This window comes from Arvicola amphibius, chromosome X, assembly GCF_903992535.2.
Source record: "Arvicola amphibius chromosome X, mArvAmp1.2, whole genome shotgun sequence".
Taxonomy (NCBI): Eukaryota; Metazoa; Chordata; class Mammalia; order Rodentia; family Cricetidae; genus Arvicola; species Arvicola amphibius.
Window position 1 is genome coordinate 87785526 of NC_052065.1, and position 15659 is coordinate 87801184.

Below are 15659 nucleotides of genomic sequence, written 5' to 3' on the forward strand. Positions count from 1 at the left end.
GTGACCGGCCAGGCGCAGACGTGGGCACCAGCCCCCACGTCCGCTTGCCCGCCCTGCGGTCTGGTCCTGGCACCCGCGCAGAACCAGCTCCCTGAGCTGCCCTAAGAAGCAGACCAGCTGCGAGTGGGTTTCTGCAAGCCGGAGAAGGCGCCCAGGCCTGTCCAGGGTTTCCTCAGGTCAGTACAGGAAGGCTGGCTCTGCCACCAAAGCCTGACAGGGGGTGGTGGGGGTGGCAGCAAGAACCAGCAGCAGCGGGAGGGGAGGGGGAAGGAATCGGGGAGATTGGTGAGGAGGGGACATGCGGGCGGGGCGGGAACGGGGAGCAAGGAGGACCCCGCAGCCGGCTTTTTTCCCTCACCCCATCCTGAGCCGTTTTATAGCGGGAGGGGGATGAGGGGGCCCGCAGTGCGACGGAGAGGCGAAGATGTGTTCTGAAATGATCCACTCACACTCCAGGCTAGGAAGACAAACTGACCCGGACCAAAGGGAGGATGGGGGTGGGGCAGGCTGCCTCCAGAGGCCGAGGGGGGAGCGCAGAGTAAAACGGAGTTAGGAGAGCATCCCAATTTGGTGCCCAAGGCCTGAGAAGAAATGGCGGCTGGGGTATGAGGGGGGGGGGTGTGACGGAGGAAAAGGTTGGGTAATGAGTATGGGCTGCAGGACAGGTTCCCCGTCTCTGTGCACCTACTGACCACACAGCCCCTGCCCCTGTGCTGTGTCTGCAGGTCTGCCCCTCTGTTGTGCCCAGCGCATCGTGACATCTGAAAAGGAGGATAGACCTGCCCAGGATCCCTACAGGTCAGTGGATAATGGAAACATGGGCACGATTTGGGACCCCACTGCCAGTCCCCTCCCAAGATATCCCATGCAACACGCACAGAGCTTGGGCTGAAAGAACACTGAGAAGGTGGCAGGACCTGTCATGGCATGGCTGTCTCAAGGGTGGAGGAGGGGTGCAGGCAGAAACCATTGGAGGGCTAGGACATGGGGACCCCCAAGAAAGGGCCAGATGCAAAGACAGATGTTAATGCGCCTGTATTCTGCCGGTATCTCTGTCTCTCATGTCTCTCCTTTCTTCCTGTTTCCCCACCTTTACCCTCAGGACAGGAAAAGGAGGGAAGTCCTGACATGGAAGACCTCCGCGGTGAAAACGAAGGGAAGCTGGAAAAGGAGGGAAAGCCAGAAGATGAAGTAGAGTCTGAGGATGAAGAAAAGTCAGATGGGGAAGAGAAGCCCGACAAGAAAGCAAAGCCAGCACGCGAGGGCAAGCTAGAGGAGGCAAAGCCAGATGAGCAGGGACAACCACAAGATGAGGGGAAGTCAGAAAAGCAGGGGAAGTCTGAAGGGGAGGGCAAGCGCCAAGGGGAGGGCAAGCATGATTCCCAGGCAACGCCAGCCAGCGAGGAGCGGGCCGCAGAAAAGCGCCCTGCTGAAGATTACGTGCCCCGGAAAGCCAAGCGAAAAACAGACAGGGGGACAGACGATTCTCCCAAGAGGTCCCAGGAGGACTTCCAGGAAAGGCATGTCAGCAGTGAGGAGATGATGAGAGAGTGTGCAGATGTGACGAGGGCGCAGGAAGAGCTGAGGAAGAGGCAGAAAATGGGAGGTTTTCCCTGGATGCCCAGAGATGCTGCGCAGGATGCTGTAGTCCCCAGGGGCCAACGGGGAGTCAGGGGAGTGAGGGGCGGAGGAGGCAGGGGACAGAGGGGCCTACATGACATCCCATACCTTTAATGCCTTTGGCCTTTGATTCTGATTACTCAGATAAAAAAGAACACAGCTGGCTCTGCTTTCCCTGGTAGATACTTGCCAGGCTCTGTGCTTCAACCTTCAGCCAAAACTCTGCTTTAGGTATCAATGTCCTTACCAGCAGCCTTTTGACCCAACTACAGTGCTTTCTGTGTTTTAGTACAGGATTTTCACCCATGTGCATGTACATTGTAAAATAACAATAAAATGTTTCCAGAACTATATATACAGTATCAGCCTGTTTATATAAAAAGTAAATATGTTTGCAGAATGCTTCTGAGCACAAAGAAAACTATGAACATGTACATTAAAATGCTAACAATGTTTATCACTACAGGACAAACCTGAATATATCGATGTGTACTCAACCATCAGGTGGTTGGAGACTTCCTGACATTCCCCTGCTGATTTCCCAGTTCCAATCTTTCCTGGCTGTAACCAGATCAGTTCAAATTGTGGTTCCTTTTCCTGGGCCCTGTTATATCCTATTGCTCTTTTTATGTTAAAGAATATGGATTATGACTGCTGTAATAATATTTTTAAAAAGCAAAAGCAAGCAAGTGAAGTATTAAACAAGTTTAGAATGGCAATGAATACATTTAAAATGCTTAGCATGAAGGCAAAAGAAGCAAAGCTCGTATTACCTCTGGACCTTGGTGATAAAGGAATGAACTTGGCATTTATCATGTATCCTTTTCTGTAAGAGTCAATCTTGTCATCTATGAAATGAGGATGGTATGTGCCTCATAGGATGGCACAGTATGTTAGACAGTGTGCTAAGTATGGGTGTGTGGAATAGCAGGACCCCTGAACCTTGTCACCCGAGAGTAGGGCTGAGAATAGCTGCCACCTGTTCCCCAGAAGCAACTCCGGCAGCTGTGATGCAGTGCGAATCTTTGAATACTACTCTATCAACCTTGCCGTACCATGGTGCCCTAAATATATTTACTCCCTCTAAATAGCCCATCTTTAATGCTGTACATATGGTGCCTAAGGCTCTTATGGTTCCCTTCCTTCCCTAGAGGGCTCTAACTTCCATCTGACCTTTAAAAGGGTATGCATAAAGCTTACAGCTGTACATTTTTAAGTATCTAGGATTTCAGATTAGGGATGCTCAGCAGGAACCCTAGGCAAGGGTTCCAAACACAAGGCAAATGAACAAAGCCCTCTGCAGCCTAAAGCCTTTCTGGGTCCAGGCGTTTCTGGCAAGGAATACTTAACCTGCAGTGGTATGTTTTCCTTCATAGAATACCATGTAATAATGCCTTGTGTCTTTTTCGATACGTTACTAGACATTATGATATAAATTGGAAGTTATTTTCTGTGCTCTACTCACAAAATAGCTGAGCCAGCCTTGGGCTGTAATCTTTTAAATAATATCTCTATTACTTTTTCAAGTAAGTACTTGTGTCTATAATCTTAGCAACATTCTAGAGTTCACATTTCAGGAGAGAGCCCAGTGCTAAGCAACTTTCGCAGAAAGCAGTATTTGTCAGTGAAAGCTTTTCCGGAGAGGCAGAGTTGAGGAGACCAGATTCATTGCCTCTGCTCTAAGGCAGCAGCTCAGAGAAGGCAGAAATGGCAGCAAAGAAATAGCCACAGGGCTCTCTCATGGTGGGTATCCTGACTAAAGTTCTGTCAGTTTTTACTCATTTGGATGGGTTTTTTGTTGTTGTTTTGTTTTGTTTTGAGACAGGGTTTTTCTGTAGCTTTGGAGCCAGTCCTGGAACTAACTCTTGTAGACCAGGCTAGCCTCAAACTCACAGAGATCTGCCTGTGTCTGCCTCCTGAGTGCTGGAATTAAAGGCATGCGATACTACCACCTGGCTTCAATGGGTCTTGAGATTGAAATGTACTCACGGGGCACATTCCCATCTAGACAATCCAGGTCTGTACTCAGTTAATAAAACCCACTAGGCACATCCACTCTAGAAGAAACTCAGTAGTTGGCAGGAAGAAATTATTTCCTTCTGCAGGTATTATTCAGATCCTCTTCTTAGCCTTCAGTGTGAGCCTTTGCTCAATAGGCCCAAGCATAAAGTGTCCATGGACACAGGAATAGTATTAAAACAAGATCAAAAATATTGACATCCTTTTCCAGCCTGATCAGACTACTGTTATAGCTGAGTTTGAATTGTGCCAAACGCTGGGGTCAATGATGGGTCCCAAATATGGTAGCATTTCCCAAGGGAAGACTGATTACAGTTGTGGCTGAGACATCCTGAAAAGAAGCTGTGTCTGCAGATACCAATTGGTTGATTAGGAATGTAGCGATGTGGACAGATTAGAATGTTGCATCTTCAGAGCCTAAATACTTTATCTTGGGCTAGCTTTAGCCTCCACCACCTCTCAAGACTCATTCCTTGTCAGAAATAATATTCTGTGACTAAAAAAAGATAAAAAGTATTTTGAAATATATTAACAGACCACCAACTTCCAACAACCCCAAAGCTAAGACTGTCATCAGATAGCATCTTGGGCCTGTAGAAATGCTTCCCCCAAGCTGAAAAAGACAAGATCTCCTGAGTAAACTGGGAGCATGGAGACCTTGGAAGAGGGTTGAAGGGGAGGGGAGAGGCAGGGAGGGGAGCAGAGAAAAATGTAGAGCTCAATAAAAATCAATAAAAAAGTGCAAAGGAGAAAAAACAAAGAAATGCTTCCCCCATTTTGCTGTAACTACCTCTCTGATATACCCACTACTGTACTTTTAACTTGCCTTGATTTATGACTTTCTTTGTTCTGTTAATCTATAAAACTTCATGAAACTGCTTCCACATTGGAGCATGGAATTTCTGGTAACCTAAATCTGCCATTCCACAATCACTTTTAATGGCTCCAAAATAAACCATCTCTTATTCCCTTTAATATATGAGCCGTGATTTTTGCTTTGACACAGTTCAACTCTCCCACCATGGAAAGGCAATATTTTATTCTTAAATGGAAATAATTTGTTACACATTTAAATACAAGTTTTATCTATTTTCTTTAAAACTTGCCTACAAAAGTGTACAGTTGTGGGTGAAGATGTAGCTCAGTTAGTGATAAAACACTTGCCTAGGAGGTTAAATCCCTCAGCATTGCAAACAAAAGAAGTGCATAGTTCACTAGTGTGTAATACATTCACAAAGTTGTTCCCCCAACAGCTTATTTTAGAACATCATCAGCGCCCAAAAAAAGAAACTCTACCCATTCACAGTCGCTATGCATCCCCATCCTCCACTCCTGATAACCCTCACCACCCAGCTAATGGCAACCACTAATTTACCCTCTGTCTCTGTGGACTTGAATATTGTTGTTGACGAAATCATGAAGCATGTGGAGTTTTTGTAATTAGCTTATTTTACTCATAATATTTTAAAGGTTTCATCTGTGCTAGTAACATGTATGGACTTTCATTCCTTTTTCACTTTCTAAGAACATTGCATTAGAGCATCCATTACAACATTTGATAAATCCATTAATCATTTTATGTATATCGATATTCTTTTCACAGTTAGCTCCTATGAATGGTGCTATTCTGAATATTCATGAGACAGACAGCATGGAGGATGGGGTCTTTAAAGAGACTCAGAGCCCAAGTGACAGATGTAGAAATCTGTTCTTCTCTGAAAGTGGGAAGGTTCACAGCAAAAGCCTGCAGGCAGACTCCCTGATCCCTAGGCTGAATCCAGAGAAGGGGATGGGGAAGCGGACGTAGCCCCTTTTTGGTACAAACTCTTTTTCCGGGACGATGTCTGGGTAGGGTGCCTGTCAGTGTCTGTGATGGGCTGACATCTGCTGCACAGCACTGGCTGGATCCTGACACACATTCTTACACTCCCAATTTCTTTTCCATTTTAACACAAAACCTTATTCTACCATGGGGAATCTTTTCTCATCTAAAAGCATCTCCTTTTTCCTTTAACCATCTTTACCTAAAAATGCCCTTAATATCTATAACTTTGTTTATTTTGTACCCCTAATGGTTCATTTCTGTCTTATTTTTTGTGAAGTTTAGAAATTTTTTTCTTGACAAAGTGACTATGTGTTAGTAAAAAGAAAAACTATATATGAAACACAGACAAAATATGTTTAACGGTCTTAGAGATATGTCTCTTTTCTCTCATTAATTAATTTAAATTAATCATTTGTCTAGCATTTAAATCATTTTATAACAGGGACTTAGAGATCAACCTTGCTACAAAAACATCAACTTTTCCTTCCAGCCTTGAACCACAACTAATAAAAACTCAGAGACAGATATTGGGGTTCAATTTTAAGAACAGAAAAGCAAAGCAGCCAGCTACTAGCTCTTACCTCGAGCTCAGTCCGAAAATGGTGATCCTGCCTCCAGGAAACCTCAGAATGAGACTGAGACTGAGAGCTGTCTCCTCCCATTTTATAATCCTCTCTAGTTTTGGGATTAAAGGCGTGCACCACTACCACCTGGTTTCTATGGCAAGCTAGTGTGGCTACTGGGATTAAAGGTGCGTTTTATTGCTGCCTGGTCTGCAAGACTGACCAGTGTGGTTGTTTTACTTTTCTGATCCCTAGGCAAGCATTATTTATTAAAATATAAATGAAATGCCACTACACAGCCTGAAAGACAAACAAAAGTAGGATAAAAGTCTTGTGCCTCTGCCTTCATTTGTGTTTGCTTCCTGTCTTTGGGGTTTCCTGCTTAGTCCTCTGCTTGGGCACGCTGACCATTGAGGAGGTGTCTGTTTAACTTCTTTCATCCTTCAAAGCCGCAAAAAAGTGAATTCAGTTGCCCTAAACCTGCAGTCACGTTATATTTCAAGAACAACAACGTAATCATCTCCAAAAGAAACTCTAACAACAATTAAGGAGACTATACCTTCGCTCAGATTGTTTAATTATAGAAATTGTTGTGCCTTGTGACATTTTTTTAACTTCAAAGCTCATGTTATTACTCTGAAGACACACTTGGGGTTACTGGACCTCTCTATCTGTTCCCTTAGTAGTGTCACAATGATCAAATTTCCTCTAGTTGCCCCTCACCAGTATTCATCCCTTTACTTGGTATATTGATTGGTCTGGTGGCCAAGCCTAACCTCTTACATTATGAACTAAAAGGAAATTGCAGTGATTTAGTGATTTCAATTGTGTGGACATGCAGTAAGTTACAAGTAGTTTTGTATCACATAAACAATTTATATAATAAGCACATATGTAGGTGATATGTACAGATAGTTATATACAAAAAATAAAACAACAAAGATTTTTGTAGCTTTTATGTAGATTTAACATTTTACAGTTTTAAAAAGTCAGGTTATTGATGATTTTTCCCTCCATAGTACTAATTAATTGTTAATCCTAAATCTGCATTCTCAAAGGTAAAACTCTTAAGAGAAATAAGGTTAGAAAACTACATCTTTTACATGTAAATAAAAACAAAATGTGAGAAGAAGCTTATTATGTAGGATATCCAGGGAAGCAAACCTTCTTTATTTTTTTAAAAGCTAAGCTGTAGAGAGTGAGGAATTCTTAGAAAAGAAAATTTTAAATTAACAAACATTCAGGAATTCTAGTTTGTAACTCATTACGGTCATCTGATATTTCTTAGCTAATTCCCTGATATGACTCCAGAAACGCCACAATCACAGTTTTCAGCCCAGTACAGAGAGCACAGATAGTATCAGGATCTCTCCTCCCTGTAGGCTCTTTCTTGTAAAAAGCCTTGGCATTATCTTTACATTTGATACAGAATTTTGTTCTGCTGGGGAATAAATAGAGAAGAGAATAGAAGAGAGGTTCATAAGGAAAGAGGAAGATCAGAGAAGGTTAAGAGACAATAGGAGGTTGAAAAATTCAATTCCTCAGAATTCATCTAGAGTTCTGACACAGCTTATAAGATTTTTTAATTTACTATTCTTTAACATTTCTTTTGATATTTTCAAAAATATTTTTAGTTTTTATATAAATTAACAATTTCTCCATCTTTTTAGATAATATCAAATTCTTATCTAAATAAGTTGCTTATGTTATATATACATATATGTATACATATATACACACATAATACATCTTTTTCTACTGTCTAGAACTTTTAGTTTAGCATGGGGAAAAATGAGAATATTCAATGTTCCCTAATTAGGAAAACACAAAGCCATGTTGTTCTGTGTTAGATATTCCCATTTTTCCAAAGACTTGGAAATTGAACTACCGTAATTATCAAACAATGTTTTAGATCAGGAAAATCCCAGTCCTCTCAATGTTGATTCCTCCAACTTCATGCATGTGGGAACTTGAGGGGATTCAAGACATTGAGCAATAATGCCTCATGTGTGTTTCCCTGGTTGAAATAACAAGGTTCCTTCTAATCTAGGAGTGGAGTAAATTTCTTGGGTTTACCTACAAAATTGCTTCATGTCCTAGGAGGTTCCCCCTGAGATATTCATTTTGTTGGGCTGAGAGGAACAAATGCCTCTTTAATGCCCTTATTTATCAGGTGCTTATAGATTTTCTAAACTAAATAGGCAAGGCTGTAATATACAGAAGGGGACCAGGAAAAACACAGTATTATATATTAAAAACTGACCAGAGGAAAATGTCTGAATACTAGCAGACAAATGCCATGAAAACAAAAATAAACAATTGTCCTAACCAAATGCTCTGACACAAGCAAAATAATATTAGAATACTCAACAACAAACTCAGAATAAACCAATAAAATGTCAACCAAATTAAATGGAATGTCAGGTCCTGAAAGAACTCATCAATACACACCCAATCAGACAATATGGACAGTGGGGCACAAAGGGACCATGCTGATACTTGACACCAATTCAGGTAACTTCTATAGTGCAAGTAGATTGTCCTTGGAGTCATATGTTCAGGTTCTAAAACTGTTGGTTAAAAAAACACAACTCTTAACTCAAAAGGAACAAGGGAGTTTATTCTGAGCCAAATATGAATTACCATGCCCTCAGAACACAGATTCAGTTAGCCCTGAAAAACATGTTTCAATGTGGACATGGCTATATGAGCTTTTATAGTTACAGAACAAAAGATAGTCATCAATCAAGGCAGTTTTCAAATACAGTGTTGGACGCATGAGGTAGGCAGGTTTTATCTCTTCTATAGGTTTCAGAAAACCATAGAAAGACATTACTCACTAAATAACATCATCCATCAAAGAGAACTCAGCACGAATGTGAAATACAAAAATAACAGCTAAAATCTTGACATAGGTATAAATATATATGACCTTAATTCAGACAAATTTTCTTTGCCATGACAAATAGAACATATATGACAAAACAAGATACACTCTACCTCATCAAAATGAAACAGGAGAGGGAAAATAATCTGGGTGTGGTTGCATATGCCTGTAATATCAGCACTCAGAAACTGGGACAGGAAAACAGCAGATTTGAGGACAGCCTGAGCTTCATAACAAGACTGTTTCAAAAAGAAATTTTCAAAAAGTGAGAAGACAAGCTACAATATGGAATAGAATATTGCCAAATTTAAAACCAATTTCCAGAACACATGAAGAACTCTGATGAATCATAAAAATACAAATAACTCAACTTTAAAGATGGACAGGGAATTTCTATGTATGTAGCTCAGTTGAGGAGTCCCTGCTTAATATATACAAAAGCCTGGGTTCAATCCAAGCACCACCAAATTTTCAAAAGTATGTGTATTGGGGAGTGTGGTGTTTTGAATGAGAATGGCCCCAACAGGCTTATATGTTTGAATGCTTGGTCCCCAGTTGATGGAGTAAGTGTGTCACTGGGAGTGGGCTTTAAGGTTTCAAAACCCACATCAGTACCTGTCTTCTGCCTACAAATCAGATGTCAGCTCCCAGCTACTTTTCCAGCACTGTGCCTTCCTGCATGTTGTCATGCTCCCTGCCAGGATGATAATGAACTAACCCTCTAAAACTATAAAGAAGCCCCAATTACATATTTTTTTTTAAAAAAAAGGTGCCTTGGTCATGGTGTCTTTTCACAGTAATAGAACAGTAACAACAAGAAGAAAATGTGCAAATGTGTAAGTAGATATTTTACTCCCAAAGATACACAAATAACTTATACGTATTACAGGCACCAAGAAACTGCTTTTGCAAACAACATCAAAAACATCGACTCATTACTTGGACCCACAAAATGACTACAAATAGAATGTCTGACATCTCTGCCTTCACTTTGTGTCAGTCTCCTTTACTTTGGTTCAAACATCTGCTTGACTGCATAAGCACAATCTTCAAGAATGTCTTTCTAATTCTGTCTCACTCCCATTTAAGACTAAAGGGGCAAAGATGTCATGGCTTTAGCCCTGAAATCACTTTAGATTCCAGGATGAACAAACACTGGAGGACAGACTAACCTCATATGAAGGTATTCATGAATGTTTGGGGAGGCTACAGCCCCAAATAATCTTTGTATATGGTATGATTGGTTTCCTCAAGCAATGCCAGGATTAATATGATTATTAGTCCTTTAATGGAATATTAATATGATTATTAGTTCAGAATGGAGACCATGATCAACTGTACCACACATTGACCAAGATTATTGAAGTCTACATATCTCTTTTTCCAGCTCCTTCTCTGTTTAAATCCTAAATCTCATGTCAGTACCTTGAAGGTGACCTTGAAGTTACTAGAGTCTTTTTATAGGTCCTAAATCTGGTCCTAAATCTACTTTCTTACTTTTGCTGTGGGACAATGCACTTGTACACTGTAAAGATTTGTCACTCATATTAGCTTATTAAGACACTGATTGACCTGTAGCCAGGCAGGAAATCTAGACAGGGTAATCAGACTAAGAGAATTCTGGGAAGAGAAAGGGCAGAGATGCAATCGCCACACAGATGCAGAAAAAGCAAGATGAGAATGCCTTACTGAGAAAAGGTACCAAGCCACACAGCTAAATATAGATAAGAACTATAGGTTAATTTAAGTTGTAAGAGCTAGTTAATAATAAGCCTGGGCTAATAGACCAAAGAGTTTATAATTAATATAAGCCTCATTATACATGGATCTAATCTACATGGGAAGTAGAAAAAGACAACACCTCCTGGGTAAATTGGGAGCATGGGGACCATGGGAGAGGGTTGAAGGAGAGGTGAAAGGAAGGAAAGGGAGCAGAGAAAAATATATAGCTCAATAAAATGAATTTAAAAATACATAAGCCTCACTGGGCAGTGGTGGCACACACCTTTAATCCCAGCACTCGGGAGGCAGAGGCAGTCAGATCTCTGTGAGTTCAAGGCCAGCCTGGTCTACAGAACTAGTTCTAGGACAGGCTCCAAAGCTACAGAGAAACCCTGTCTCAAAAAACAAAAACAAACAAAAAAATACATAAGCCTCTTTGGGACTGAACAGCTGTGGGACTGGGCAGGTCAGAAACTTCATGCTACATACTTTAACCCTTTCTTGTCTGTTTAATCATTATAACAAGGCAGTTTGGCACACCTAGCCTGTTAGGACTCCTGGGCTTGCTTTCTAAAATTCTAGTTATGTAGTGTTTTAATTGGTTTTTCTGTTGCAGTGATAAATTTCCCTGACAAAATAATTTAAGAGACAGGGGCTTTCAAGGCTCCCACTTCCAGGGTGCAGTCTATTTTGACAGGGAAGTCATAGCATAAGGAGCAGATAACAATGTATGTCTATGCTCAGCTCATTTTCACCTTTTTATACAGTCAAGGATTTTAGTTCAGGGAATGGTGCCACCCACTGTGAGCAGACCTTCCATCTCAATTAGTCTAATCTAGATAATCCTCCATAGGTGTGCCCAAAGACCCTTCTTTTGGTGTTTCTAAGTCTTATCAAGCTGAAAATTTCATTATTGGTAATTAAATCAATCTCTTGTCAACTTCACACCCAAACACTTAACTTTATATCATAAAATTATACTTCTTACGTTCACGTTATAATGCAACATATATCCAACTTCAAAAGTCCATGTAGTCTTTAACAATAGTTAGAAAGTCCAAAATCCACATTATAGACTCTGGACAATCTCTTTACTGTGAGCTTCAATAAATAAAAAACCACAGCTACATACTAATGTATAATGGTACAGAATAAATAATTTCCTTTCCAAATATAAAATTGGAGCATAACAAAGAATTATCAAAGCAAATCAAGTTCATAATCCATTAGGGAAAATACCATATCTGAAAGCTCCAGTCCAAAGGGTTTGAGTAAAGCCTCTCTCTTGGGCATGTTCCTCTCCACATCTGCAGTTTATTGCATAGCTCATGATTACATCTCCAGTCCTGGATTTTTACTACAATTTAGATTTCACCCTCATTGTGTCACACAGTGATGACTCAAAGCCCTCACTGTAAGGACTCAAACTCTGCCATCCATCCTTTGGTCTCACTTGTTCTCTGAAATGGTGGAGCAGGATCCAATGACACTCTAAATCTTGTATATGTCATGCTTGTGAAGCCAGTATCATATGGACGATGCTACCAACTTCTGATGACAACTTGAGGTATACCCTGGTCCCCTTGCATCACAGTTTTGGTATCTTCGGTATGCTGACCCCACAAAAGCAGTTCCCTAGACAATTGCCTCTGAAGAACAGAAAGTTCCTTAGTTTAGACTGTCTTCCTTAAATGAATTTAGATCTTCACAAGATGTAGCTTTTGCCCTTAGGACACTTTTTGATGAGCATTTATAAAGAACACAAGTTTCATCACATCTTTTGGAGAACTCTGTCCTCATACTTCTTCCCCAAATGTCATTCTCAGCAACTTTATAATTATTCTATATCATACTACCATCCAGTCAGACCTCATAAATCAATATCAATCACACATTTGGCCATTTATTTCTCCTTCCAAGAAGAAATGCATAGCCAAGTGAATGATCTGAAATTTTCTGCCCACTGTGAAGATTTTCCTTCACCAGGATCTTTCAGGATTTTCCCAGAAATGGGTTTTAATGTCATACCTGTTCATTTCTGGGCAGTTCATTCATATTATACAGAACTATATATAAACAAGGCCTAAGTTTTTTTCTCTTGTTCAGTCAACTAATCATAGAGCACATCCCATGAAGTCATAAGTATATACTTAGGGACAGAAAGCATCACTACAAAAATAAGAATCATGAGCTCAAACAAAGTGTTTTGACAACATCTTTATGCAATTTGTGCCTTCAGGATGTACTTGGGCCTGTTCGCGTATATACCACTTCCATTTAATGATAGATTACTGCTGTACATGTCCAGCTTTATAGCTTGATGGGTGAGAAAATATCCAGCATATTATGGATAGCTCAGTTCACATGGTAAGTTGATTACTGATTGCCAAATATTTAGTATACACTAAGGCCAAGAGATGCTTCTCAAAGGGAAAACAGCTATCTGTAGATGGCAGCAGGCCTTGTTCCAAAATCACAGTGGTCTTCTCTGTCATTCACCTATGGGGACCCGCCAAAGGTTCCATATAAGTAAGCCCCATATCTGCCAAAGACACCTCAAGTAATATTAGGTTTACTGGGTCATATGACCCAAGTTGCATAACATTTCTGCTCAGCACCTTGGACCTGTTGAAGAGACCTCACTCAAAACTATCAGCTTTCTGGGCAGCATAAGAATAACAGCAGCATAGGGTAACGCATCCAAGTGTGGAATGTGTTTGTTGCTTTGAGAACCAAATAAGCCCATGTGTTGAGTAATATTGTTAGCTGACCAGAATCTATAATAACAGAATCTAAGCATGCCTGCAAGGAACTTCTTAGATTCTATACCCTCTAAGAATGTCTGATAATGATTATCTGGATTAGGTAAATCAGGGTTAGGAGAATCACTCTGAATATGAGTAGCACAATCTCATAGGCTGGGATCATATATCATTTACAAGGGAGAAAGGGAGCTGAGCACTAGGTTTCACCACTCTTTACATATGCTGACTGCGAACACAGTGGGATGAGCCTCCTCAGGCTCCTGCTTCTATGACTTCTTCAACACAATCGACTGAGCCCTTGAACTGTGAGCCAAAATAAACAATTTCTCCCTTGAATTGCTTTTATTGTAGTGTTTTATCGCAGCGACAGGAAAAGTAACTAATGCAGCCCACTAAGTATTGTTCTTTTTTGGTCATACAAGGGACCAGGTACAACTTATCTTAAAATTTAGAAGAAATATCTCAATATGTCCCATTCTTATGGAAATGTGGATAGTTCTCTCCCAATGAACAAAGGATGTGAACATACTTGTTTTCCAAGTAAATGATAATCAAAAGGTGTCCTGAGGGTAAAATCCCTTCCATCAAAAGCTGCATCTTGGGAAAATCTGAATTTATTTGAAGTAAAAAAGCCTGGACTCTTAGAAATTTTATTGACGTAGAAGGTTCCTTGAAATTTGTTTGGATTTATTTCTTGTCCTCTGATGTGTGCATGCTTCCTAACTTGTCCAGAATAGTTATTAACTCATGCTTACTCAATCCAATCACCTTACTTTTATCATTATAAAGAATCCCTTTCCTTTTTCCATAATAAAATTGGCAATACTTTATCCTTATTGACAATATAAGCACACAAAAGAAGTTCAATACTATTAGCAGTTATGGAAATTCAAATCAGAACCATAAACTTAGCACAACATCATACAAAAGAACGTAACTAAAATGAAAGAGATGGAAAATAAACTTTGACAAGGATGGAGAAAAACTGCGTCCCTCATATCTTGCTGTCACAAACTTAAAATGTTGTATTCACTTTGGGAAATATATTGACAGCTTGTCATAGTGTTAAGCATGGAGTTATCACACTGCCAAACAATTAGACTCCTAGGTATAAACACAAAAGAATCAAAAATATACAAACATATAAAAGGATAAAGAAATGTTCATAAAAACATCATTGCTGATAGCCAAACATAGGGGAGATGTCCATCAACTCATGAATAGACAAATAATATATTTGTTTGACTAAACAAATATATGCTTCTAAGTTGGCAAACTTTAAAACCATTATACTTAGTGAAAGTGGTCAACTACAAAATACCACATATTGTTCAGTTCATAACAAATAGTGATTTCACCAAGTCCATAGAGACAGAAAATGTTAGTGATTGCTTGGAGCTAGAAGAAGTATAGAAATGGAAGATAATCGAGTTGGGGTTTCTTTTAGAGATGATGAAAATGCACTAAAATTGGATAATGGTTATGGTTGCCCATCTGAATTGTAGAAAGAAGGAAAAATTCCTCTCTATCATTTCAAGTTTATTGAACTAAACTGACAAAGAGATTTTAACTAGGGGAAGAAGCATATAAATTTACTACTGTACAAAACAGAAAAAGCAATAGCATAGAGGAAATAATAACAATGTGATTGCACACTAGCTCAAAATTACTTTAAAATGTGTATGGTATTTTCAAAACCCTATTTAGAAAACTCTATGTGTGAGGGGAGAAACAGGGACTGTCAGGTGATCAATAAATAATTTTTAAGAAACTTTGATGGGTTTAGGGAAGATAAAGTTGCCTAGGATAAAGTCTGCTTTGTCTACTTATTAGACAGTTACTAGTAAATGACCTTTGGCACCAAAATAGAAGTCACTGGAGTATGATGAAGCTCTGTCTAGGTATACTGACCGAACATAAGTTCTTTTACTATGATGTGAGTTTATTTGCAAGAACTCAGAAAAGCAAATAGAAGGCTTATTGATTAGGTTTTCTTCCTCTTTGGAAGTCTATACTTCATGCATATAAGGAGGTATCAGAATAGAGCTTCTTCTACCATTTATTTGCTGTTCTCTAACATTCTGTAAAATAGTGAATGGAGATGCCCAATATTTTAATTTTAATTTTTTAGTTTTTGTTATTTGAGACAGGTTTTCACTATGAAGCTGTGGCTGGCCTGGAACACTTAAAGATCCATCTTACTCTGCCTCTTGAGTTCTGGAATCAAAGGTATGCACCACCATGTTCAGTAAAGAAAT

The 15659-nt window shown here is 39.9% G+C and overlaps 1 protein-coding gene across 1 annotated transcript; it reads left to right on the forward strand.

The window, feature by feature from the left end:
* Window positions 1-1128: 1128 nt before the first annotated feature.
* On the forward strand, window positions 1129-1734 carry Tceal3 (transcription elongation factor A like 3). The gene has a single exon (XM_038317473.1). It carries the CDS (start codon window positions 1129-1131, stop codon window positions 1732-1734), a length of 606 nt encoding a protein of 201 aa, XP_038173401.1.
* Window positions 1735-15659: the final 13925 nt, after the last annotated feature.